We start from the raw sequence: 27,968 nt of genomic DNA on the forward strand, positions 1-27,968 counted from the left end.
TTTGATTATCATAGAATTTTTTAACAGAAGTTTTGTTTAGGCATTTTTGCTGAAATTTCAAAATTTCAAAATTTGGCCAAACAAAACTCCTGTTAAAAAATTATATGAAAGTAAAATAAATCCCTTACGCTCAAAATATCTCAGGAAATGCCCAAACACAACTCCTGTTAAAAGCGGAACTCAAAATTCCAATTTTAAGAGGTCCATCACTGGTTTAAATTTGGCACACCCTAAATATACATACATATATAAACTTTTGAACCATATGTATTTTCTGACTCAACTCTTCAAGTTGAAATATAGCAAAATTTATTAAAATTTACGTCCTGAGGACAAATACAATACTTAGATTTTTATGAAATCTACTAAAAAATGTTAAATTTTCACCTAGTTATAACCCTAAATAAAGTTGACCCGACTTGTGAATAATTACCAATTGATTAATTAATTAATTAGGTAATTCAATTATGGCTGAACAATCTACCAGTAATATAATACTGAAAAATTTGTGTACTCGGCATAGACTCAGCAAATCTCAATACACCATTAACAATTTGTCTTCTGTCATTAGTATTGCACTTTTTATACCGATTAATAATCATCAGTTCATCCATTTCTTGTTGAGTAATATCATTACTAGAAATATGGTCGCGCTTATAAATAAATAACGGTTCATCTTTATCAACATTTCTTAATCTGCGAGTGGTCCTCAATATCACAGGGGTCGGTGAGTTAACAGAATCGCTGTCTGCGTAATCGGTGCAAAACACCACAGCGTTGAGCCTGAATTTATCGTCAATCTTTCCATTAACTTTATTTAAATCCGAGAGTACATGCTCAACAGAAGTGTGGTACTTAAGATTTACATATTCATCCCAAGCCAGAGTAACCGCGAAAGAAGCGCGTGAGAATGTGCGATACAAGCAGTCAGCTTCAATCAAGTTCCTGATAACTCTCCTGGGGATTTGTGCGTATGGAAAGTTCCAAGGAACCGCCGAGTAGGTGAAATTCCACTGGACATTTGAGAATAAGGACATCTTCTTCACGGCTTCGTTGAAGACAAACGGAATCCCGTAGTCATAGACAATGAAATTGTCCCATCCGACGTAGTCATGAAAGGCCAGGAAGCTTATCATATCAATATGCTTAAGCGGTTTTGATTCAGGTGGAGCTACGCAGATTATCGTGCCTGTTTTGTTGCTATTAAAATTATTATAAAGCGTCTGGACTTGAATTATTGGAATACTGTCATAGTTTTTGAGCTTATCATCAACTACCTGCATTCCCACGACATCTTTGTCGTGCAATTTTTCGTACTTACACGTGAACAAGTACCCACTGTACTCCTGATCGTCGTCGTTGTTAATTAAATCGTCATTATTTAAATCCTGGCGGTTTTCATCAATTTTTTGGACTACAAATTTACCTTCTACATACTCCAGTTGGTCGTCGAATAAAACTCGACAGTAGTAATTGTTACTAGAGTGCTTGCCAAATCCAATACCCTTTATTTCTCCCTCATCGTAGCTGTAAGCGGAATAAATGTAAAAGTCCTCGGAGAGGCGTTGCCAGGAAGTAGAAGCGGCCTGGTGATAAGTATTTGTCACCTGGATATTGTTGGTGCAGTTGAGGGAGTTTTTCTGCGGCGTACCAAAGTAGTTGAACACCTGGAGCACGAAGCGCAGTTTGTTGTACTCGTGCCTGTAAAATAGCAGAGCTACCAAACTGACTGCTGCTGTAAGAGCCAAAGCTGCCTGATAATACTTTCGCATTTTTTCGTTTTTTATATTCGTTGAAGGATTGTAAGATGATTGATGTTTCTGGTTGTAAGGAACAGTACGCACTTTCATAATCTTAATTTTTTATTTATCTTCGCGGGTAAGTTCTTTGGCTTAACCTGAACTAGAAAATTTCAATGGATTAATTTGTTAAATTATTAAAAATAAAAAGTTTTTACGATTTAAATCAGCAGACATCTGATAATTTTTATGACAAATCAATTATAAAGAAATATTTTTTTAAATTTGTACTTTTGTTTTTTTATTAATTTCCACATGTGGAATTTTTTACTAAATTTTTTTATAATAATTTAATAATGATAAAAATCTTAAAACTTGATAAATGTCTATTGATTTTAGTATCAACGAATTTTTGTAGATTTTTACTTACTTTAGATCATTTTTGTGGATGTTCTGGGCTTTCACTAACTACATTTACGAGACGTTGACGATCACTTGATTAAGGTTCATTACGTATATACACATATACATTCACTTTACGCTAGTAGTATTTTTCTGCGCTATCGTATACGTAGTAGGGATTGGAGACTGCGTATACTAACTGCGTAAGGCGATTGACGGACCACCATCAAATCTAGAAAACATGTGTAGAGTATAGAAACATTCGGAGTAGGCTGTTGTAAATTTATTTAGAAATTTTATTTTTTTAAAGAATTTTTTAGTGAACTATCAAGTATAAAACAATTGTATTTTTTTTAATTTCAAAACTCATTCAAACATAATTAAAAAAATAAAATTTCTGAAAATATGATAGCGAAATTAGCAGACATTTAACAATTTTTTATATTTTTTTCATTAATTAAATTAGAACTAAAAAATATTTTTAAAAATTCCATGCGTTGTTTTTTAAATTTTCTACGCGTGTAATTTTAAAAAATTCTTTTATAAATTTTTCAATAAGAAGAATTCTAAAAATTGTCAGGTGTCTGCTAACTTTATTTTCATTCTGAAAATTAACTACATGGCTCACCTTCAATTTCTAAATTTAATTAAGAGATAATATTAAAAAAATAATATTTATAAATATGTAATGAGTATTGTTTAATTTTGAATTTGGAATATAATAACTTATTATTTGAGCAATAATAATTTAGCAAAATACTGAACTTTTTTTCATGACACTGAAATCAGACAATTGATAATTTTTTGATTTTTCTTTAAAAATAAACTAAGTCTAGAAAATTATTTTTAAAAATTTGCATTTATAATTTTTTAGAGCTTCTAAAGATTGAATTTTTTAAATAAATTTTTCTTGTTATAATTTGTATGTTTAAATAATTATAAAAATTATTAGATCTCTCAATCTTATGACATTAAATTATGAAAATTAAATTAGCCGACATCTAAAAGTTTTTAGAATTATTTTTTATTGAAAAAATCATAACAAAAAAATTAAAAAAAAAATTTCATTTGTAAAAAATTTGAAAAACTGGAAGTGAAATTCGTAAAAAATATTTTTTTGTTCTAATTTTTTCAATAAAAAAAAATCAAAAAACTAAAAACGTCGGCTAACTTTATCATTATCATTAAATTTAGATGTCACTTGACAATTTTTTAATTTTATTTAACAAAAAAATTTGTTCCAAAAAATTATTTAAAAAAAAATTGCATTTTTAATTTTTTTAAATTTCTAGTCAACCTTTTTTTTTTAATTTTTCTTGTCATAATGTATTTGTTACAAAAATTATAATAATAAAGTTAGCCGAGATTTTTGATTTTTTTATTTTGCTTAATTAATTAAATTATAACTAAAAAATATTTTTAAAAAGTTGCACTTAGAGTTTTTGAAGTTTTCATCAAGTGAAAAAATTTTTTTGTAATAATTCTTTAATAAAAAAAATCATAAAATTCTTTAGATGTCGGCTAACTTTATTTTCATACAAAAATTATCAAGAATCTGCTAAATTAATAATAATTAGTAATAATATTAAAGTAAGTTAATTAGTAGTAATTAGTAATAATCTCAATCTTTCAATTTTAGAATCATCTTTTTTTCATTCAACTGTGCAATTTATAATGTAGCGCCACCTAAAACCTAGCAAACTTATTACTCACTGATACTGTACCCATACTTAAAATTTCAGATTATTTGTCTGCAAATGACAAGACTTATAAATTTATTAAATCTTAAAAATCTGAAAGAAAAATTTTTTTCTGCAATTTTTTTCAAACTCACAAAAATAAAAAAAAATGTTTATTTTGAATTTCAGCTCCAAAAAAAAAAACAAAAAATAAGAACAAGTGGCGCTAACTTTACAGTGTTACAGTGTGGGCGTTAGAGTACATATGCCGAATGCGGGTACTTGATCATAATTTCTCCTACCTTACTGCGCAGTTACATGTGTGAGTATCACGGACATATTGACTGTTATCACTCACACACTGAAACACTTACTAAAAGTGTGGCAACACTGATAAACTAAAAGGTCCATTTAAAGATGGCCGCTGTCTCACTGGTGGATCATCACCGTGTCACGTCAATGATTTCAACTAGTCCAAGTCCTTGAGGGTGTTGAGTTTGTGTAGTGTGTATTAACCAGAAATCACCATCACCAGCTTGCTTTAACCCATCGTATCATCTGACACACACGATACACCAATCACTCAGCCATATCTTAAACAATAAGTAACAACGACAAATATGAACTAAATAAAAACTAGGTATACAATAATAAATATGAATCGCCATCAGATATTGAGTGGAGCCTGCAATGCAGGCGACCGCTGTTATGCTGTCGGTTCTGTCGAGGGAATATCTTTTACTGTAAGTTCATTGTTATAATTATTTATTAAAATTTCAATACTTAATTATTAATACTCTTCTTTTATAATAATTACACCTGATATCAACACATTACTTTTAAAATCAACACCATCTAGATAATCATTATCATTATTATTTATTGAATCAATTGTCAAAGGCTCTATTTAATTTATTATTATTGTTATTTCAAATCATAGATTTAATCAGCTGGGATAAGTGCAATTGAATTTAAAGTCAGCTGATTAAATGACACTTTTGCTTAATACTAACACAACACACCTGACAAAACTATTTCTATATATATCTACGTGCTACGCTTACTGTTACACTTTAATGTATCAATAAAATCATTTTATTTCGCTCTATCATTAATTTTTATTATTACTATAAATTTTCCAAGTGCAAGCACTTGAATATCGTGATAGTAATAGAAAAAATTATTATTTATATAAAAAAAAAACTCCAATTTATTTTTATATAAACCAATAATTTAATGTAATTTATTCAAATTATTATTAATTAATTATTTAATTATCCTGTGATAATAATTATTGATAAAAAATGTGATATTTAAGTAGATTATAATGACAGAGTAAATTATCTGTAATTACTTGGTTTCAACAACGGGCAATTTTATTATTTTGTTTCATTTTATCTAGTTGTAAATAAAAGATGTTTAATATTCCAGATAACACCTTAAATTCACAACACTGAATACATATATCATATTTCATTACATAACACTGTTAATCATACTTAATGTAGACTGTATTTTACCATCAACGTTGATCTTAACTGTCGAAATATTTTTTTACGTTTGATTTTCATTTTTATAGGTATCAGTGATTTTTTTCATGACTGCGCTCTTTTTAAAACTCTATTATTTATAATTTTTGTTACAGGCATATGCAGCCGGGTGCAATATTGTAATTCTTGCTAGTAATTTTGAAAGAGTTCAAATAATACCGGGAGCTGTTCATAATTATATTAGAATAAGTTGTCTCGATTGTAGCACAGACACTGGAAAAATAGCAGCTGCTTATGAGAAACAAATTTGTATTTTTGAACCAACTCCACTTATTCACAGTTCTTGTTCTCACGTTAGTATTTATTAATAAATAAATAAATTCATTCATTCATTAATAATGACATTCGTATTAATATTTATAAATTCAATAATTATAGGAATTGGAGTACAGATGGGTTCAAACTGGAACATTATTAACAGATTCCACTATCACATCGTTATCATGGAATTTAGAAGGCACTCGTTTATTAACCGGCGGCGAGCTTTTACAACTATGGCACCAAAATATTCAGCCGTTTCAGGAAGAGCAAAGTAAATTATTTATATATTTAATTTTTATTAATATAATATGAAAATAAAGTTAGCTGGTATTTCAAAATTTTTAGAAATTTTTTATTGAAAAAATTTAAATTAAAAAAAAAATTGCACATCTAAAAAACTTAAAAAACTATGAGTGCAATTTTTTAGAAATATCTTTTTAGTTGTGATTAAATTAATAAAAAAAAATCCAAAAATTTTTAGACGTCTGCTAACTTTATTGTCGTTAATATAACTCGTAAAAAATAAATGTCAAGAATTTAAACATTATTTAATTGATATTGAATTTATTTAAATAATTACTGCAGCAAAACCAAAAACACAAACAGAAGAACCCCCGAAAGGAGTTGAACAAAATGTTACAGGAAATTCATCTCAAGATCGTGAGTTCATTCTTTATTGAGAATGGACGTTATGAATTTTATGCATGATTATTTTAATAATTTATTTTTATTTTATTTAACCAATCTTTTATTTATTTACATTAAAAAAAATTTTAAGATGCTTTGTTGGAACACCAGATCAAAGGACACAAGCTCATTTTTATTTTAATGCTTAAAAGTCATACGTGTATAATTATGATTTTTTTATTAGCTTCCAGCAAATTGTTTTTCCAAAAGAAAAGATGAATGTCATGGCCTTTAATAACATGCATAACTTTTTTTTTTATGATAGAGCATTTATTAACTATGTACATTTGAGCAATTTTAAATATTAATTAATTTATTTTAAGTGTGCACAATTACACAGAATGTTATATTAAATGAGAACCATATTTTTTTCTGATTAATAATAAATAATTTTATTCAGCCGATGGAGTGACATTTTCTATTGGTGGAGAAGCTGAGAGTCCTGGACCAGGTGACTTAGCGGCAGCTAATGATCCAGGAGCATGGAACTGCGTCTGGAAATGCCGAACAGCAACTCCAGTTCATCTGATGAGCTTCAGTCCTGATGGGACTTTGTTTGCTACAACTGGGCGTAATGATAAATTAGTTAAAATATGGTTTGAAAATAAACAACGTAAGTATTATTCAATGATAATGTTAGATTTTGTAATCATGATGATAAAAAATATTAACATTAAACTAATAAAATATTATTTTTTTTAGTTTTCCCTATGAGAAGTATGGATCAATTGAGTTACTGTCAGTCGTTGTTACATGACAGCTATAGCTTCGTTTACATAGCACATCCACGCGCGGTGACACACTTATCGTGGCGGAAGACTAGTAAATATATGCCAAAGTAAGCAATTGTTATCGTAACAAGATTATCTATACTACCGAATTGTATTTACACCTACTCCCACTTTACAACAAACAGTTTTATACACAAGACAATATTACAATAGAAATAATAATAATAATAATAATTTTTTCATTTTCTGAAAAAAGTTACACTGAGTGAAAAATTACATCTTTACACATTTTTCTAACAAAAATTGTCGAAATAAATTTTAATTGTTGTATTTTCACATAAGATTTTTTCTGATGGTATGAGACCTCATACCGAAAAATATTATGGTGAAAGAATAATAATAAAAAATTGAACATTCTTCAAGAATTTGATCGGGTACCTCGACTGAAAATTATAACTATCTATCTTTATTAATTAAAAACACCGATCTTCAAGTCAAATATTAAACACGTTCATAATAATAATAATAATAATAATAATAATAATAATATTTATTTAGCCCTCGGCTATATACATACATTTCAATTTGCCTCATATTTAATATTCTTTTCTATTTTTTTTTAAATTAATTAATAATTTACAAAAAAATATACAATCAACACAATCATGTTAATTCTATCTTATAATTCTGTACATCACTTTTTTGTCATTATAAATCATAAAATATTGATATTGTTTTTATAATAATAATAATAATAATAATAATAATAATAATAATAATAATAATAATAATTTCAAAACTTATTACTATTATTATTAGTTGCAATTTTTTATTTAAAAATAATAATAATCATAATAATAATTTAATCATATGATCTGTTACAATAAAAAGAGGCTCTGTATCCAACATGCTCGTGACATCATGCCGCGACAACATATGTCGAGTTTGGGCCGAAACAATACCACCAGAGATCGAGGGTCTAGCTAATATGAGTCAGTTCGAAGGCTCTGATAGACATGGGCATCATGGTAAACATCGTCATCACAGTATGCACAAACATCGATTTATGCAGCGTCTTAAACACATGAAGTAATTTTGACTATTCATTATAATATACCCAAAAGACTTTTTTTCAGGAATTAAGATTCATGTTGATGATTGTAATTTTTAGAACATGTTTTCACATAAGACGTCATGCTAAACAGCAGCAGCATCAAGCCGGTCATTCGGCTCCGACACTACCCACGTTACCTTCAACTTACTCTGTTCATGATTTCCACAATAATTATCAAGGCTTGGGTCACTATCCTGGAATGCACTTTCATTTGGCAGCTAGTATCAATGCTGAAACTGGTACGTTGGATGTTAAAATATTCACTGAGCTTGAATAAATATTATCCAATATTAGTCGATAGCTCGTGTTTTATCAGTAAGACCAAGCGAGCATGGGTCAATACGGAATAGTCAATATTTTTTTTATTGCAGATATACCACTGGTACCAAGTTTAATTACCGGAGATCCAGACAGAGAACCTAATTTTATATTGCACTGGTTAAATAATAAAGAAATGTATTTTACTATGCAAGCGGAAGGGATTCTCCAGGTAATAAAACGATGATTTTAATTATTCAGTATCTTACCTAAAGGCAAATGGGATTTGAAATTAATTATTTATTTATTTTAATACTCAGGAACTCACGCGAAAGGTAGTAGAAAAAGAAGAAGGCCTACGAAATCATGAAGCAGATCATACTGAGCATGATTCTGAGGATGAACTTACACCAAGTGAGTTTTAGATAATAATAATAATATAGCTATTGAAATTTTTATTGATTTTACGTGCTTTTAAAATTAATTATTATTTTAATAGAATATTTATTTGAAATTAATTTAAAACTAAAGTTTATAATGATTTTTTTTCTAATTATATTTATCAGCTTATTTTATTTTATTTATTTATTTATTTTATAAAAAACACTGAACCCAATAGCAGAGCCATTAACAGGATTCCTTAAATTATAATTATAATTATTGACAGTAGATTATTTAATTATTATTGAATTATAAGAGCAAGTACTTGCATGTTGCATGTCGTTAGCTAGAGTATTATTTATCACAGGCAGCATCTTATCATGTTACGGTTTGGCGCATTCTTTAGAGAAAGCTCCGAAACACCAGTCAAATGTCAAGTCAGGAGTTGGTGGTCGAACAACTAGTCAAGACGAGCACAGTAGCGATGAACATCATACTGCACACACTGGATCCTCACATCACAGTTTACCGTACAGTGGACACTCTCATCAAAGTCTTAGGTAAAAATAACCTTCATTAAATCACTTCGTCCTTATCATTGAATTTTGAAGTGATATATAAAATACTAATAATAATTTCAGCAATACTACCTCGATAAATTCGATAGCAACAGACGCCACATCAACAATGAATCACACGCCAGACTCACTGGATACTAAAATAGAAACATTACTACGCGACTGGCACCACAATCCTGATCTTTTATTCTCGATCCATCCAATTGACGGGAGTTTTTTGATCTGGCACATCGAGTGGCTAGACGAGTATCATCCAGGATCATTTAGACAAGCTCAAATATCGTTTTCCACGCGTATACCCAATGCGTTTCCTCTCGGAGATGCTTCGACTATGAGCCACAACGTGTCTATGTACTCACACAACACCGGTGGACCGCTGTTGAGTATACGAGAGGTCGCTAAATCAGTGTCTAAGCCGCTAGATCATCAAGAAATTGCCACACCACTACCTAGTCTTATTGAACAGGACGAAGAACAGTCGACGTTAACTTCTAAAGCTGGACAAGAATTATTGCAAAATGTTCAAACATTTATAACTTCTAAAGATAACACGACAACTGCTGCGGAAGAAAATGCCGCTGCAGAAGCTAACAAACAAAATCAAGATGCAGTTAATGATTTATTGAAACATCCAAGTCCCATGGTTTCAATGGTTTCGAAACACTCTAACGGAACTTTGAATCTTTGGCAATTGACTTTTGGTGATAAAACAAAATTTTCCCAAGTATTAAGCATTGGACACGCTTGTCGTGCCTCAGGTCATCGATTTCGTGTCAATGATATCACTTGTCATCCAGTTTTGCCTCTACTAGTAACCACATCACACCACAATATTCCCGAATTTAACCCACCAAACCCAGAAAATGTAAATACTGAGACTCCAGAAACACGTGATCGATCTCACACTAATGAATTACTATCAGCTACTGGTTTTTGCAGTGAATTAATTCTCTGGCGTGTGGATCCAGTAGGCCCGTTGTCTAAAAGCGGCGGAGTATCTGAATTAGCGCGTATTAATTCCTTGGAAATATCAGCGTTCAGTAACGTCGCGTGGATTCCTACATTATTGCCCAGTACAACCCTAGGAAATCTTTCAAACTCTGCGAGTGCTTGCTTTGTGGCAAGTGATGGTCAATGCTTAAGAGTCTACCAGGCTGTAATCGACGCACGGACGCTTCTAGCCGAGGTGTCAATAAGCGAGAGAAAAAGCCGTATGATGGACTCGATGGCAAGTCTGTCAACAGACATCTCTTCAGATGATGGCATCAGAAATTCTATTCATGATAGAATAAAGATAGTTTCACAGCAATCAACTGCGCGACCAGGTTGCATTATTCAGCTGGATGCGATCTCCGACGCGACACACGACTGGCAAAATACACAATTTCTTCACGTATTTCAAGAGCAGCTCATCACTGGAGAACGCAATGATGAGAAGCAACCGGGAGTGGACCCCTCTGCTAATGATCTAGGTCTGATGGAGTCGACTCTTGACGCAATGGTCGATCTTCAACAATCTGCGATCTTCGAGGAGCCTTTTTACATCGTAGTTCTCGAGAGAACTACCAAAGGAACTACCGTACACATGTGGCGGATAGTAATCGCTTCGCAGCCTGAAACCAATGGACTCACCGGTTCAATGATGTACGTTCCGGACTCGCATCTAGTTCAAGATGAAGACGAAGAAGGAACTCCTGGACGACATTCTGAAGGCAGAAGATCGCGTCGACAAAGTCAAACCACCGGTGGTAGAAGCAGACGATCTAGTCAAGCCGACTACGACTCATCGTATGCTCATCATCACCATCATCACAATAGTCACGTCCTTATAACGACAACCAAAGTTTGTACTCAAGATCTACCACTTCCTGATGGCGTTGAAGTAGTCCACGCTTCGCCTGCTGCTGGACATCTCAGCAGCTCTTCAATTTATCCGGCTTGCTTCGCTCCTTATATAATTGTCACCGCGTGCAATGACAGTACCGTACGCTTTTGGAAGTGTAAAGTTTCTAAAAGTGAAGATGATCAGTTGTCATACGAGTGGCGGGAATGGGAAATGTTCAGAAAAGATCAAGAGTCAGTGATTGATATTTCAGGAACGCCTTTAAATGTCAGTGCTGCTTACAGTGGTCGTATTGCTTGTGCTTACAAGTACGGAAAATCATTCACAAGGCCAACTAAAGCTGATCCTGATTCGCGTTATGTTAATTTATGTGTCGCTATTTATGAATGTGAAAGTACGGGAGGCAGTGAATGGATTCTTGAGGATACAATTCATCTGAAAAATATCCATTTACCTCGAATGCAAGTCGATCAACATTTAGACTTAAGTTATTTGTACGACAGTAGATTTTTGCAAAAGAAACAGCGGCTTACTCAAGTTTTGCAGACGCTTAGTCATGAAGATATACGTTCACCAAGAAATGGTGATAACAGTGAAGCTAAAACTACTGCCGGATTATTAGCAGTTCCATCATTTAGTACTCTTCAATCTTTGAGAAAATCAATTATTGAAAATGGCAACACTTGTCCTTTGACTCAAAAACATTTGGTACAACTTGACTGGGTATCAAAAGAAGACGGGTCACATATTTTAACAGTAGGTGTTGGCTCTAAAATAATGCTTTTTACTCCAGTATGTTCCGACCTCGCACAAGCGAATATGAAAGCCATGAAGGAATCCAAAAGTAACAATCGTCCGATTTTACGTAAAACTTCCTCGCTAGCACAACCTCAATTCGTTGACGAGATTCGTTGGATGAAGCTGAGAAAAATAAAGTTAACTACTGCTGACGGATTGCCGCCACTGCCTATGCAAATTTCCTGGGTAAGAGACGGTATCTTGGTCGTGGGAATGGATTCTGAAATGCACGTGTACTCACAGTGGAAACCCAACCCAAAAAATGAGTGTCTGCACTCGATTTTGCAGCACCAGGAGTCTGATGAGTTTCAAGCTTCAAGAAATTTACGCGACGAAGATTTGAGAACTCTTGCACAAGAAACGTCGCAGAGAAGATTAGCCAATGTGTCATCAATACCCCATTTGTCACGCGTTAGTAGTATTAATTTGACGATGCTGGATATTAAACGAAGACGTGGATTACAAAGTGACACTGTGACAATTGATTATATGCCGGACTACGGATTATTTGAAGCTTCGCGTATAGCGTGTCCAGTTTTGCCTCAGTATCACCCGAAGCAACTGATGGAACTGCTGCACTGTGGTAAAATTCGTTGGGTAAAAGCTATTCTTGCACATCTAGTCAAATGCATCGCTACAACTTGCGGTGCTAAACAAGACGATGAAAATCATTCAAAGCAGCGCAGTGGTTGGACGCGTACTCGCACCATGTCTGTTAATTACACCGGAACTAGTTCTCCGATGGAACAACGAGGATCTACTACACAAATTCCAGAAGAATTTTTCCTCGACTATGCAGAAATAGTTTTCATCACTCCGCTACCACTTTGGCGTCTTTTAAAAGCAGATAAAGAGTCCTGCGCTACGCAGACACAGGATGATGATAAGCAGGATTACAATGAATTGTTCGACGGCCATGTGGACGAGGAAGAGTCCTTGGACGCGATGTTAGAGGAGAGTTACGACAGTTCAAGGCAGATGGACCGCAGATCATCTATCCCCGACAAACAAAGTGGTGCTCACTTTGGACCGCGTGAAGGTCGCCAGCTGTCACAAATGTTGACGCACTCGCATCTCCCGGGGCTGTCTAGCTTAGATCAGATGCATTTACTCGCCCTCGCTGACACTGTGTCTACTTGTGACGTTGATTTCGCGGAACGTTTCGCTATTGATGCGGCAAAGACTGCGATAGCGAAAGAAAACCTTACTGGTACTCCAGACGGCGAAAGTGTTTCCACCAATTCTCTGGATGATTGTGGTCTGAGGTTCCTTTTAGCTATGAAGCACTACAATTATCTTATCCGTTGCCTTCCTTTGTCACAGCGAGCACAATTTCAGAAGCAAGGAGTATCCACGAATAATTTAGTCTGGGCGTTTCACTCAGAAACGGAAGAAGAAATGCTAGGTTTGATTCCTTCGTACGCCAAAGACCAGCCTAAATGGTCAGTTCTGAAAGAACTAGGTGTTGGCTGGTGGATTCGAAGCAATGCAGTTCTTAAAACTTGCATGGAAAAGATTGCCAAGTCCGCGTTTCAACAGCATCAAGACCCACTGGATGCGGCGATTTACTACTTAGCGATGAAAAAGAAGAATTTGGTATGGGGCTTGTTCAGGAATAAACGTGATGACCGTATGACTAGTTTCTTCTCTAATGATTTTAAAGAAGATCGTTGGCGAAAAGCTGCTTTGAAAAATGCCTACGCATTGTTAGGCAAGCAGAGGTTTGATCACGCAGCCGCGTTCTTTTTACTTGCAGGGTCTCTGCGTGACGCTGTTGAAGTTTGTTTGACTAAGTTGAACGACATACAGCTGGCAATGGTAGTCTCGAGGCTTTACGAAGACGATATAGCTTCTCCAAACTTCAAACGGCTGCTGTATGAAGAAATTTTAGGCTGCGAGGAAAATAAAACAGTTACTGATTTAAATCGCGTGCATCCGGATCCATTTTTAAGAAGCATGGCTCTGTGGATGCTGAAAGACTACTCGGGATCATTGAATACGCTTCTGTTGACTAATGTAGGAACGCAGCACGCACAGTACAATGACGAGTCTGAAAAACCTGAAGGCGCGACTGCTAATCCAAATGTCTTTAATTTCTACGTGTACCTTCGAACACATCCGTTGTTAATTAGACAATACATTGCTTCTACTGCACAAGACAAAAAGAAAGTAACCTCCGTAGTATTGTCAGGATTTAGCTACGGAATGGAATCTAAAGGTCAACCGGACAAACAACTTACTCTGGAAGACAGTATTACTCCCCTGGAAAGACAATTGTATTTTACGACAGCTCACGCTCATTTTAAGGCAGGCTGTCCTGCGTTGGCGCTCGAGGTTTTGTCTAAGTTGCCTAACAAAGTGATGGAACCCAACGGTGAAGATACTCCCAGTATTTTGAATAGTCCCAGCAAATCTCGAGCGAACGATTCGTTGATAGATACTGGTATGATGAGCTGGGATACGCCCAAGAAAGTTAAAAATTCAGACTCAAGTTCTGCCATGGATTGGGGCAGCTCGGCCATGGACTGGTCTCAGCCAGTTATCAGAGAGCCAGAAGAGCTTGAACTCAAGTGGGATGACGATGAACCTGGTGAAGATGCGGAGAGCCCGCCTTTGAGCATGGATACTGAGAAGAAGACTGAGCAGCCGAAAGAAGAGAAAAGAACTGAGTCTCCGAAACCAGTAGGGCAGCTGGATATAATGGCGCAGCAATTAAAATTCGTCGCTTGTTTGAAAATTTTAATGGAAGAATTATCAACTCTTGCTACGGGATTTGAGGTTGATGGCGGACAATTGCGTTATCAATTGTATATTTGGTTAGAAAGGGAAGTCGATGCGCTGAAACAGCTTTGTAATTACAGTGTAAATACTGACGGAGATGTTTCTAACATTACTGAGTATGACAATGAAGACATTGGTCCCTACAAACCTGGTGAACAAATGACGTTACATGAAATTTTATTATCCGAAAAATTAGACTTTGAAGCTAAAGTTCAGAGAGCAGCTAGGAGAAAAAAGTGGTTGAAAGCTAATGAGACATTGTTGCGAACTATGCTGTCTTATTGTTCTCTACACGGTGCATCGGGTGGTGGATTGGCATCTGTGAGAATGGAATTAGTTTTGCTGCTTCAGGAATTGCAGCAAGAAAAAACCCAACAACAATTACTGAGTCCTTTACCTTTCCCAACGACTTTGCCGCTTTTGAGTGCAAGCGTCGCCTGTAATAAGACTGTTGTAGCAGACCCAGTAAGACATCTACAGGCTCTTGCTCATGACATGCTGCAAACATTAATAGAACTACGGAATCCTCCAACTTTAAGTAACAACGGTACTTGCTATGAAATCTTCACACTTCGTGATTTGACTGTCGCATTGAGTTCTTGCATCTATCAATCGCTGTGTGACTCCGATACGACTAAAAATCAGCAGCCAGAAATATTCCCAGCTATCGCTGAGATTGAATCATTCTCTGGTGGTCATCTAGTAGCGTCAAATAAAGTCACGCGTCGCTATTCACTGGATGAAACGGTGACAATAACAACACCGCCGTCTAAGTGGCCTGGAGTGACGAATCTCCGAGCACTTTTGGCACGTGAAAAGGACGAAGACACGCCGAAATTAAATATTCTTCTGTGTGAAGCCTTCGTGTCAACATACATGAGTTTATTTGTCTACGCTCTTGCAAGCTGTGACAGTCATTTGCTCTTTCGTCTTGTAGGGCATCACTTTGACAATACTACATGGTCATGTTTGTTTGGTGGTGGTGTCAAAAAATTGGTACGTATTGCCAGTACAAATCGCAATGACAGTGCGTCAAGTGTCGTCGAACGCGCCGATAGTATTTCCGGAGAAATTCAAGCTGCTGCTGGTGGTGTTTGGAGCACAATGACGTCATTAACCAAGCAACGAGTTAAATTAAATATGAAATTACTTGGACAATTTACGGGGCAAACTCCTATTATTAAAGAAGACAAACCGACGTATCGTGAGCAATTTGTTTCCCCTCAGATGAGTATGGTTTCATATTTTCTAATGAAACCGAGAATTGAAAGTGAGTATGCTAATGAAATAGACTACGATTCTTCGGATTCAGCAGTTTCGGATTTAGGTACGTCGGACGAGGAGGAAGATGTCTTTGATACTAATGCTAAACCAAAGAGTAAACCAAAGGACAATACTGAGCATCTGAACTCAAATGGGTACAGTTGGTGTGTCATGAGATTGGCTATTGTTAAGATACTTGAGCAGCAGCTTCAGAACTTTTTAAATGTCGCTGGTATTGAGTTGCAAGAATTGCCGGTAAGCAGTCCGCTGATACATGCCATTCTCGGCGTTGTTGCGCAGTGGGAAGATTCGTTGAGAGATGAATTGGAGGCCAAAGGGCCGCCACCGAGTAATTATATTCTTGGATGCACGCCAGACCCTAATCCTTTACCGGGTAAACCGGCGATTCATAAATATCGCGCTCTGCTGGAGAAAGAAAATACACCTTTTAATACTCGACTTGCTAGCGCTGCGCCTGTTAATCGCTTGTGGTGTTATTTAGTGAGACAGGAGTCTGTTCAGGACATTTTTATTCGAGCGGTGTTTGGTAAACATCGCTCGTTATCGGCGATGATGGAAAATTCACAGTCGGCTGTTGACAGCGCTACGCGTAGTGGTAGCGAGGATAAAGGAAGCGATAGCGGTACGACAAGTCTTCCTGAGCCTGTTAGGATTATTCACAAGGAACAAGATAGTATCAGTGCCTTTTGCCTCAATCAGGTAAATTATGTATATTTTTTTTTATTATTTAAATTTTTGATTTGAATTTGTGCCTTTTCAAAGTTTCATTTTATTCTCACCGATAGTCAATTTATTATGATAAGTATTTAGGCTGCATTCAAAAATGCTCTATCTCTAGATACATAATTGAGAAATAACCTTTTATCTTGTGAAATATTGACATTTTTAAAGATATAAGCTCATCCCGATGTTACACTCATCGAGACCTTTCATTTGAGTACCCACATCAATTTTTCATATATTTTATATATTTATATACACGAATATATGAAACATATATCAAAATGCATGTGGGTACTCAAATGAAAACTTTTGATGAGTGTAACATCAGGATGGGCTTATATATTTAAAAACGTCAATTGTTAAGAAAGTACAGTGCAATTTAACATAATCAATAAATTACCTTTTATCTTGTGAAATATTAACATTTTTAAAGATATAAGCTCATCTTGATGTTATACTCATCAAGACCTTTCATTTGAGTACCCACATCAATTTTTCATATATTTTATATATTTATATATGAAAAATATATCAAAATGCATGTGGGTACTCAAATGAAAGCTCTTGATGAGTGTAACATCGGGATGAGCTTATATATTCAAAAACATCAATATTTAAGAAAGTGCAGTGCAATTTAACAAAACCTATTTAATAAAAAAAATGCCATTCGGCCTCACCCGAAATGGAAGGTAGATTTCATGTGATATGAGATTTTCTTTATTCATGTTATTTAATTTGTTGAATAAAAAATGTTTATGTAATTTTTTAATTTTCAATCCGCAATAACTTTTAAACGAGTTAACCGATTATCACGTAGTTAACCACAGTCGATGCAGTTTTTTTGAATTCTATGATGAATTTCAAACCGTGAATTGATGGTGATAATAAATTTCGGAATTTGTTTAAAAAAACGCTTTTTTCGATTTTTTTCGTCAACGATATCGCACAAACGAATCAAGCGATTTTGACAGGTCCGGCGGCGATTGACGTAGTTTTTTTATGTTAAGAGCTGATTAGTTTTTGAAATCGGTCGGTAAAACTGTTTAAAAGTCATTCTAAAAAAACATTTGAAAAAAAAATTTTTATTATTTTAAAATTTTTGAATGGCCCATAAAATTAATAAAAATTTTCATAAAGTATAAGTGTTATACACAGTATATTATTTTAAATAGCAACAGTATATTATTTTAAATAAGTTATTCTCATCTAAAATGTTTTATTTTATTTCTTAAAGAGATTATAAAAAAAATTATTCTACAAAAAATTATATTTGAAATTTAAAATTGATCCATTTGAAATTTTTTATAGGTAAATCCTGGATTAATGGCTCTAGCTACGCCACGAGAAGTCCAAGAAATGGATATATCCTTATTACTAGAACTTCCGTCGTGGCTTGAAGATGAATGTGAATTCGATATTATTAATTTAAATAGATCTGTCGAACCAGAGCCTGTTCAGCCTACTAGTTTCTTAGTCATTCAAGTAATTTATTTTTACATTCGTTAAATATTTTATAATAAATAATATTAATATACTTTTTAATAAAAATAAAAAAATTTATTTAAATAGACAGCTGCTGATAGACCATTATTAGCACAAAATCCATTACCAAATACTCCACAACCGCAGTCGGGAATCGCTAGTCAGAGTGGACGTGGAGCAAGTGTGGTGAGTATTTATTTGTACATATTTAACTACTAATTAACGAATAAACCTCACGATTTAACACAACTTACACTTTAACAAAAGATTTTACTAACAAAAAAAATAATAACTAATGATTCAATAACGATTTAATATATTGAATGTAATTTTTCTCTATTCAATTCATAATCCCGTAGGAGAGTGTACACACAAAGTGATATTCTTTGTAAATCATAGCTGGCTTTACAATAATTTCTGTTTTTTCAACCTAAACACCATTTTAACGATTCAGCACAAATATATTATTGATAACGATTGAATTTATCTGTCAACATCATTAATTTGCACTACACGATTATGTGAACATTTTTTATTTATCTAAAAGTATTTATTACAGTTTTTTTTTTGTAATTAAATAAATTTTTAGTTTAATGATTTTTCTATAAAAGTGATTCTTCAGTATTGTGAGTCAGAATACAAAAAATGTAAAATGATTTTTTTCTGTAATTAAAAAAAATATTTTAGAATCACTTTAATACTAATATCGTAATTATAAATTAATTTTTTGTTTATAAATTATTATTAATTTTTTATAAACAATTTATTTTAAATAATTACTCTATTATGAATAAATTATTTTACATAAAAAAAAGTCTGTCAAAAATAACTAAGACCAAAATTCATAAACATAAAAAAAAATAATTCTGAAGCTCAATTAAATAATTAAAATTGTTAATCTAATATTATTCGGCTGCCTAATTTTAAAACACAGTAACTGCAAAATTTTTATACCTGATTTTTTTTTAGTATTGCTGCATACTTTAATTTAAAGTATTTTTTTTTTTAAATAATTAAATTCAAGTATTTTCTATTTATAAATCAAATTTTTTGTCAATTAAGCGCGCAAACTTTTTTTTAATAAGAAAAATTTTTAATAATCTTAAAATTGTCAGTTACTGTTTTTGAAATTGGGCAGCCGTATTGTCCTAAAAAATTTTCACTAGCAAAAAATTTTGGCTTTAGTTATTTTTTAATTTAGACCTCATGGAACAATATCATTGTGTACTGCTAAATTCGGATGTGAAATGTAAAGTTTAAATAATTTACTACAAAATAATTTATATAAGTGCATGACTAAGAATAAAAAAAAATATTCGAGAGAAAAAGAAACTATTTTACAATTAGCATTGTGCCTCACCCCTTGGGTGCACTATACATTGAATATCACGAGGGTATAATTATAAAATAACAATTATCCAAATTATTACCGTAATTTTAAATAAAAAAAAAAATTTCTAAATCGGGAGTTAAAATTCAGAGGATAGTTTTTATTTATTGGGAAATAGTTTATTATGGGGTTGTATTATTAAACTCGCACAAGTGGTGACGGAGACAATGTTGCTTGTTCAATGCTTGCCTAACATCTAACTTGGTCTGCGTCACATTGACCTGATGGCTCACGCGCTCGATCAGATGAAGGGGATGCCCGCTTTTCCTGGCTCCCACGACCTGCGCTTCTGTCAGTTTGTCGCTGATAGGAGTAAACACTTAATGAAGCCGGTGAGATTAACATCTTAACAAGACCCTAGCCATTCCTAGTGCTCTATATACATATCTATATAAATATAATATATATTTATTTATAAATATGTATATTGTTCATATTCATCAGTTATTTGTCCGTTTATAATGTTTATTATATTCATACTCAAAGGATTTTTTTTTTAATTTTTTACACACTTTTTCTATTTATTGTAAATTAATTTATTAAATTTAATTAATCATTAAATAAATTAAAAAATCCTTTGAGTAAAATAATTGTTAATACGAAGCTTTCTCTCGATTGCAGGCATGGTTTATTAGTAAAAAATTTTTAAGCGACATAGCCGCTAGTCTCTTTTTTTTTTTATTAAAACCATTCTATTAATTAGCTTTAATCATTATCATTATTTATCATAATCATAATCATCACTCGAATGTAAAAAATTAAAACGCAATTTGTCCGACCATGTTTTAAATTAATAAACATTCATACACATTTGCATAACTCATTGCTAATTTTTATCTATTAAAACTTTAATTAAGTTACAAATACTTTCACACAAATATTTTATTAAAATAATTTAAAATTCACATACAATAATTATTCGTTTTTTTTAAGTAATTTTCTTTACATTACACAACTGTTAAGCATGAAATGAATTAGTGTTAATTATTAAATAAAACCATTCAAGCAATTTTTTTTTTAATTAGAAATTTAAACAACTGAATTTTTTGGTTTGTTAGTTGTTAATAAATAATTATTTTATAAATAATTATTCATACTGATTGAGCTTGTGATGGTTTGGAAATTTTTAAATATTTTAATAATTTCGCATGTAATTATCGGTTTTCACGATGCCATTTGAAAATATATTATTTTTATTATCACGGATTTATTTCGTTGATGATTTTATATTTAAAATTTTATTAATATAATATATGTTAGTGTTTAATTATTTATTTAAATTGATTTGTTTTGATTTATTTATTTATTTATAAGTATTATTATTTAAACTTTATTTATTTCTCCATAAATTCTGTTTTGCTAGATACTGAAGCACAAAACTGATGGAATAAGAAGATTATCTGCACATCCATTATTACCTCTGTGTAAGTTAATTTTTTTATCAATTATTTTCAAGTTATGTAAAAAAAATAGATTTTCAATTTAGTATTTATGTTTAGACTTAACTGGATCTCAAGATGGATCAGTATCTTTATGGGAATGGGGCCATCAAACAGCAGTATCAACTCCAAGACCAGCTGGAACATTCGCTAAAGTAACACGTGTACATTTTTCACAACACGGTAATAAATTTGGAGTTGCTGATTCCGATGGTCATCTTAGTTTATTCCAAGTTGCGTGTCGTGAAGGAACAGCGCGACCCTTCTTTGTAAGTTTTTTATTTTTATTTATTTATTTATCTGGTAAGAAATTCTATCGAGGTATAAAAACACCTGTGTATTGAACCGGTATAAAAAATGTCAGTTTTATAATACAGAGACTCTTCTACGAAATTTATGTCGATAATACAAATTAAGTTAATTGATAAATATTAAAAATAATAATATAGGTTTTATTTGCATCACTTTTTACGGTAATTATTTACAAGTGGGGTCAACCTCATTTTGGGCCATAACTAGGTGAAAAATTAACATTTATTTATTTATTTGCCATTACACAAACCCAACAGCCCAAAGGGTCAATAACAGGGTTACTTCATTTTTTACATTGTTGAAGATTTTGACAGAGTGAAAAACTTAAGTAGAAGTATTATAATTTAACAAAGTTATTATAATTTAACCAAGTAGTTTAATAACTAAGGAAAAAAGAAGAAAAAAAAAGTGAATCTAGACTATGCATGCAGATTTACATTTATTTATTTATTTATTTTTGTACATTTAAAAGTTTTTTTTTATTCTGCTTGTTTTTACGGCGAATTTATGATAAAATATGTTGTCAAAGGAAAAAATAAAAATTTAGATAGTTTTTTTGTCTTTAAAAGTTGGAAAAATGATTGGCTTTCATGTTTTTGGATAAAATTTATATTTATCTTTTTTTGATGTATTTTTCTTTTTTTTTTTTTGAAAATACATAAAAAAACGAAAAAATAAAAAAAAAAAAAATGATCAATTTGATAAAAAAAAAAAATTTCTATGGCCAAACATGAGGTAAACTCCACTTGTAAACAATCACCCTTATTACATTTAGTGTTTTACATAGTATGATTTATTTTTTATACTGTAAAAAATAAAAAGGATTAAACTATTACAATTATCTATTGCTTCGCGACTTTCATATATTTACCATTAATAAAAATTGTGTTTTTCTTTTTCTCATATTTTGTTATACTCACATAGTGACTCAATTTTTCTTAAAACATTATTTTATAACAATAATAATATGAGTATATTAATTTGATACTATATATTTTTAATAATAGTTTCCATTTTTGTTTTTTACTTATTAAATTTAATTTTTTTCACTGTCTATATATTTATTTATTTATTTCATTATAAAAAGACCCAACAGCTTATATATTTTCTAATCAACTATTTTCTAAAGCATTTCATAAGTTTCTGACAAATATTAAAAATAATTAAAACAATGTAGCATTGGTAAAATTTAATTTATCATAAACACATAAATTTTTTTATTGTTTACAGAATTACCAATGTCACAGTAAAGTAACTGCTGATTTTGTATTCCTGGGAGCTTGCAGTCTCGTCGCTACAGCAGGACATGGTTCTGAAGGTCGCAACGTAGCTCTCTGGGATACATTACTCCCGCAAAATAAATCCCTCGTCCAAGGTGAAGCATTTAAAACAAAATCTGGTTGATAATTTATTATTTATATATAATTATTTTATTTTAAAGGTTTTACCTGTCACGACCAGGGGGCAAGTTCAGTTATTCTTGCTCCACAACATCAATTGTTGATAAGCGGGGGCAAAAAAGGTGATATTAATATTTTTGACGTAAGGCAAAGACAACAGAGACATCGATTCCAAGCTCACGAATCAGCCATTAAGTGCCTGGCACTTGACCCTCATGAAGAATTTTTCGTTAGTGGTGCTGGTGATGGAGATATCAAAGTAAATTATAATTAATAAGAATAATTATTTTTGACGATAGTTATTTACTTGTTTTTTTCTTAATTAACAGGTATGGGCCCTAACCGTCCATTCATTATTATATTCGTTCCCCGGTGAACATCCTCGATCGAGCTTCTTTAAAAATATCGGCCAGGTAATTAATATTATCTTACAATCTATATTATTAAGAGAATAAAAAAAATTTTGTGTCCAGAATAGTCATATGATAAAATCGGTTTTTTTAGTAAAATTTAGTGTCATTGTAAAGATCTTAACTTGAATTTGTGCCTTTCAAGGTTTCATTTCATTCTGACCGATAGTCAATTTATTGTAAATATTTAGGATGCATTCAAAAATACTCTCTTTCGATACATAATTAGGAAATGACCTTTTATCTCATGAACTATTGACATTTTTAAAGATATAAGCTCATCCTGATGTTACACTCATCGAGACCTTTTATTTGAGTACTCACATCAATTTTTCATATATATATATATATATATATATATGTATATATGTATATATGAGAAATATATCAAAATGCATGTGGGTACTCAAATGAAAGCTTTTAATGAGTGTAACATCGAGATGAGCTTATATCTTTAAAAATTTCAATAGCTAAGAAAGTATAGTGCAATTTAACATAACTAAGAAACTACCTTGTATCTTGTGAATTATTGAAATTTTTAAAGATATAAGCTCATCCCGATGCTAAACTAATCAAGACCTTTTATTTGAGTACTCACATCAATTTTTCATATATATATATATATATATATATATGAAAAATATATCAAAATGCATGTGGGTACTCAAACGAGAGCTCTTGATGAGTATAACATCGGGATGAGCTTATATCTATAAAAACGTCAATAGTTAAGAAAGTACAGTGCAATTTAATTAATATTTTGTGAACTATTGACATTTTTAAAGATATAAGCTGATCCCGATGTTACACTCATCGAGACCTTTCATTTGAGTACCCACATCAATTTTTCAAATATTTCATATATATATATATTATATATATATATATATATATATATATATATATATATTTATATATATATATGTATATATGAAAAATACATCAAAATGCATGTGGGTACTCAAATAAAAGCTCTTGATGAGTGTAACATCGAGATGAGCTTATATCTTTAAAACCGTCAATATTTAAGAAAGCACAGTGCAATTTAACAAAAGTCATTACTTAATAAAGCAAAATTTTATTTATTTATAGTTCACAAGTAACGGCAGTCACATAGTGACTGCAAGGTTGCTAGTATTTACTAATTGTTAAAAAAATATTAATATAAAAAAAATATTTTTCAGGGTGTTACTCAGCTACACGTAGATTCAGCTGGTCGTTTATTCTCGTGTGGTGCAGATGGTTCTATGAAAGTTCGTCAATTGCCTGAGCGAGACTGCGTAGTGCATACGTATTACTAGGACACTAAGTTTATTATTTAATCATAAACTACTAGTTGCGTAAGTAAATAAAGTGAGTAAAAGGCAAACCAAAATATAAAATAACCACCAACAAATATTTTGAACGTTATGGTTAAAGTCAATGAAAAAAAATAATAAATTAAATAATAATAGAAGTATTATAAATATATTTTTGACAATCAAATTTCATTTACATTTTCATATATATTTTTAAAAACCAATTATTTGTCTTACATAGAATTTCTTCCAATTGATTAAATCACTGCCAAAGTAACGGAAATATTTTATTTGTTAATTCAAGCAAAGTTTTTTTTTTCTCTGACTATAACCAATTACGCTCGACGCTACTGCTTAGTAGATAAATAATTGCAGGTTAATTATTAAACGTATATCAATAATAATAAAAAAATAAATAAATAAATAAAATCTATTAAAGTAATCCCATTGATTATAAGCATGTAATTGCAATTAAAACGTTTTGTGTTTTTACACAATTTTATTCTCTTTAAATGCATTTGATATGCGATCATATATTTAATAATAAATAAAATAATATTATTTTTAAAGGCATTTGCATCATGGCCTATTTAAATTAAATGAATCGTAATCTTAACATTCTATTCTTCCTTTATCTATTTAATAATTATTTATATTTTCTTGATGAAAAAAATTATATATATTTATTTATAATCTTTCATCTGAATACAAAAAATCTATCAATAATATTTAATTCTGTATTTTGGGTAATCAGAAAAAATAGACCGAAAAAAAAAGACCTGGAAAAAATATTAAAGTTATGAAAAATTCATATTATTTCACTGATAGAAGGATTTGTTTATAGTTAAAAATATTTTTTAATATTTAACAAATCATTTATTAGAAACCACTTTTTAGTCCTTAATAAATATTTCTTAATATTTAAAAAGATTTATTAATATTGAATCAATGAATATCAGATTAATTAAATACAAACGAATCATTTTAAATACTAAGAAATATTTGTTTAATACTAAAAAGTGGTCTCTAGTAAATGATTTGTTAACTATTAACAAATATTTTTTCATACAAATAAATCCTTCTATGTGTTCATTAAAATTATTATAAAATAAAAATTATAATAATAATAATTGTATCACATTCACAATTTTCCTAAAAAATAAATGATCCCAGAATGATCGCTCCATTTTTTTTTACAAAAAAAAATTTATTATTATTATTATTATTATTATTATTATTATTATTATTATCACTATAATTTTTATTTCATAATAATTTTAATGAAATAATATAAAAATTTTTTATAACTTTAAAATTATTTCGGGTCTATTTTTTTCGGTCTATTTTTTCCGGGATTCGTATTTTGAATCGTGCATTTTCAGTAGCATGTCTACACTTGCAAATAATGAACAATAATAAAAAAAAAATATATATATATACAATAAATATATGATATTTTTGTTGCTGAAAAATGTGTGGAGTATTGCTGCTTTCAATCAGAAAAAAAAAAAACGTAATCATACAAAAAAAAAATCCTTCACTCTATTCTATTATCTATTTACTCTACTGTTAAACGCGTGAAATAACTATAATTATAATAATAATAACACTGATAATAATTAGTAACACTGTTATTTATACGATAAAGATAATCAATTGATAATAATAATAATTGTAAATGAATTATAATTATTAGACGCTGATTTGCATGATAGACGGTCAATCATTACCAGCCGACAATTTCAAGTAACTAAGTCATCAGATAAATAATAAATAATTATTTAAATTAAACCATGAAAGTAATTAACCATAAACGATAATAATATTTATTTATTTAATAGAAAATAGTTAATTAAATATATAATGGTTACTTGAAATTGTAATAAGACTATGTAATTAAGTACTAGAATCTGTTGGACGCATTATTTTGTTAGCTTTGAAAGTTTACTTGCTTTTATGTCAAAATAAAATTATAAATTATCAGTTTAGCGCTCACTTAACTGGTTTATTTATATTTACATTAAAATTAAATTGTACAATATTTTGTATTTTTTTTTTTAAGCCGCAGGTAGGCAATTATTTTACGACCAATAGAATCATTATACGCTTATCATTGATTTATTTGCCGTAGACACTTAAAAAAAAAATATTTAATGAATCAGTAGTAAATTAATTGCCGTGTAATCTTGTAATGCAGATTGTTCAAGATTGTTGGAGATCGAGTGGTCTATAATGAGGCTTAAGCGTCAACAAATTAAATATATAAAGAAGCTATTTAATTAAAAATAATAAATGAAACTGATTGATAATAATTGCACTTGGTCTTGACTATAAAGGCTATTACCTATTATTAAGGTAAATTGTTAAAAAAATGTTATATTAAATTATATTGAATATTAACGATTAAACAATAATATGTATATATATATAAATATTGTGTAGAAAATGGTGAAAACTAAAAAAAAAAAAAAAAAGTTAACAATAACAAAACATAATAACGAAATGAGATCATAATATATTGTTACTAGATAAGGTAAATTAAGATAATAAAGCAATTAAACACAAATGTATGAACTTTAAATGTAAAAGTCAAATTACAGTATTGTACACTTTATTGTTATTGTTTCTATTGTAATAATTATAATTATTATTATTATCACGATTGGATAATAAAAATAATTTCAATTTCAATGTTTAGTTTTATTTGATGAGGATTGGTTGCTTATCAATTTATACGTTAATATCAATAATAATAATAATAATTATATTTAAATGGTGCATTAAAGCCCGCACGATGTGTTGTATACATGACTATTAACTGTATGTAAATTATATATATGTATTAAAAAATTAAACAGTAGTACTTGTTTTATTATCATTTTTATACTGCGACTAGCAAGCTAAAGTTACTATGCGACTGCTGAAATTTACGTATTATGAATAAGAAAATTTTGGTTTAATGATTATTTTTATTTTTGTAATCACACTAAACACTTTGGGTACTTTATAAATTTTTCATTCATTTAGGTTTTATTTCATTGTCACAGATAGTCAATTTATTATAATAAGTAATTAGGCTGCATTTGAAAGTGCTCTATCTTTAGATACATAATTGAGAAATGACCTTTTATCTTGTGAAATATTGACATTTTTAAAGATATAAGCTCACCCCGATGTTACACTCATCGAGACCTTTCATTTGAGTACCCACATCAATTTTTCATATATTTTATATATTTACATATATGAATATATGAAAAATATATCAAAATGCATGTGGGTACTCAAATGAAAGCTCTTGATGAGTGTAACATCGGGATGAGCTTATATAGTTAAAAACGTCAATTGTTAAGAAAGTACAGTGCAATTTAATATAATTAAGAAATTACCTTTGATCTTGTGAAATATTGACATTTTTAAAGATATAA

General features: G+C 30.8%; 2 protein-coding genes across 9 annotated transcripts; one reads left to right on the forward strand and one right to left on the reverse strand.

The window, feature by feature from the left end:
* Positions 1 to 121: 121 nt before the first annotated feature.
* LOC123259394 lies at positions 122 to 4,210 on the reverse strand. Of its 3 annotated transcripts, none has more exons than XM_044719883.1 (3): positions 4,123 to 4,210; positions 2,170 to 2,373; positions 122 to 1,902 (listed from the first exon to the last, which is right to left on the reverse strand). In XM_044719883.1, the coding sequence occupies exon 3, from the start codon at positions 1,848 to 1,850 to the stop codon at positions 462 to 464; it is 1,389 nt and encodes a 462-aa protein (XP_044575818.1). In that variant the 5' UTR covers positions 1,851 to 1,902; positions 2,170 to 2,373; positions 4,123 to 4,210; the 3' UTR covers positions 122 to 461. The 3 variants fall into 3 exon arrangements, with proteins under 3 accessions (XP_044575818.1, XP_044575816.1, XP_044575819.1); XM_044719881.1 differs by having other exon boundaries at positions 2,170 to 2,413; XM_044719884.1 differs by having other exon boundaries at positions 2,170 to 2,340; positions 4,123 to 4,204.
* A 35-nt stretch (positions 4,211 to 4,245) lies between these two features.
* On the forward strand, positions 4,246 to 27,400 carry LOC123259391 (dmX-like protein 2). 6 transcript variants are annotated; one of them, XR_006508225.1, is made up of 22 exons: positions 4,246 to 4,563; positions 5,466 to 5,663; positions 5,749 to 5,902; positions 6,217 to 6,291; positions 6,719 to 6,931; positions 7,021 to 7,156; positions 7,941 to 8,138; positions 8,221 to 8,402; positions 8,535 to 8,653; positions 8,742 to 8,835; positions 9,170 to 9,362; positions 9,444 to 16,785; positions 18,118 to 18,291; positions 18,379 to 18,477; positions 19,927 to 20,013; positions 21,045 to 21,105; positions 21,181 to 21,389; positions 22,663 to 22,807; positions 22,874 to 23,091; positions 23,162 to 23,245; positions 24,427 to 24,595; positions 26,738 to 27,400. XR_006508225.1 is itself a non-coding variant. In XM_044719868.1 (21 exons), the coding sequence occupies exons 1-21, from the start codon at positions 4,477 to 4,479 to the stop codon at positions 24,541 to 24,543; spliced, it is 10,185 nt and encodes a 3,394-aa protein (XP_044575803.1). In that variant the 5' UTR covers positions 4,246 to 4,476; the 3' UTR covers positions 24,544 to 24,944. The 6 variants fall into 6 exon arrangements, 5 of the variants coding, with proteins under 5 accessions (XP_044575803.1, XP_044575804.1, XP_044575808.1 ...); XM_044719868.1 differs by lacking the exon at positions 26,738 to 27,400 and having other exon boundaries at positions 24,427 to 24,944; XM_044719869.1 differs by lacking the exon at positions 26,738 to 27,400 and having other exon boundaries at positions 9,209 to 9,362; positions 24,427 to 24,944.
* The last annotated feature ends 568 nt before the right edge of the window (positions 27,401 to 27,968 follow it).

This window comes from Cotesia glomerata, linkage group LG2 (genome assembly GCF_020080835.1).
Source record: "Cotesia glomerata isolate CgM1 linkage group LG2, MPM_Cglom_v2.3, whole genome shotgun sequence".
In the NCBI taxonomy this organism is placed as follows: Eukaryota; Metazoa; Arthropoda; class Insecta; order Hymenoptera; family Braconidae; genus Cotesia; species Cotesia glomerata.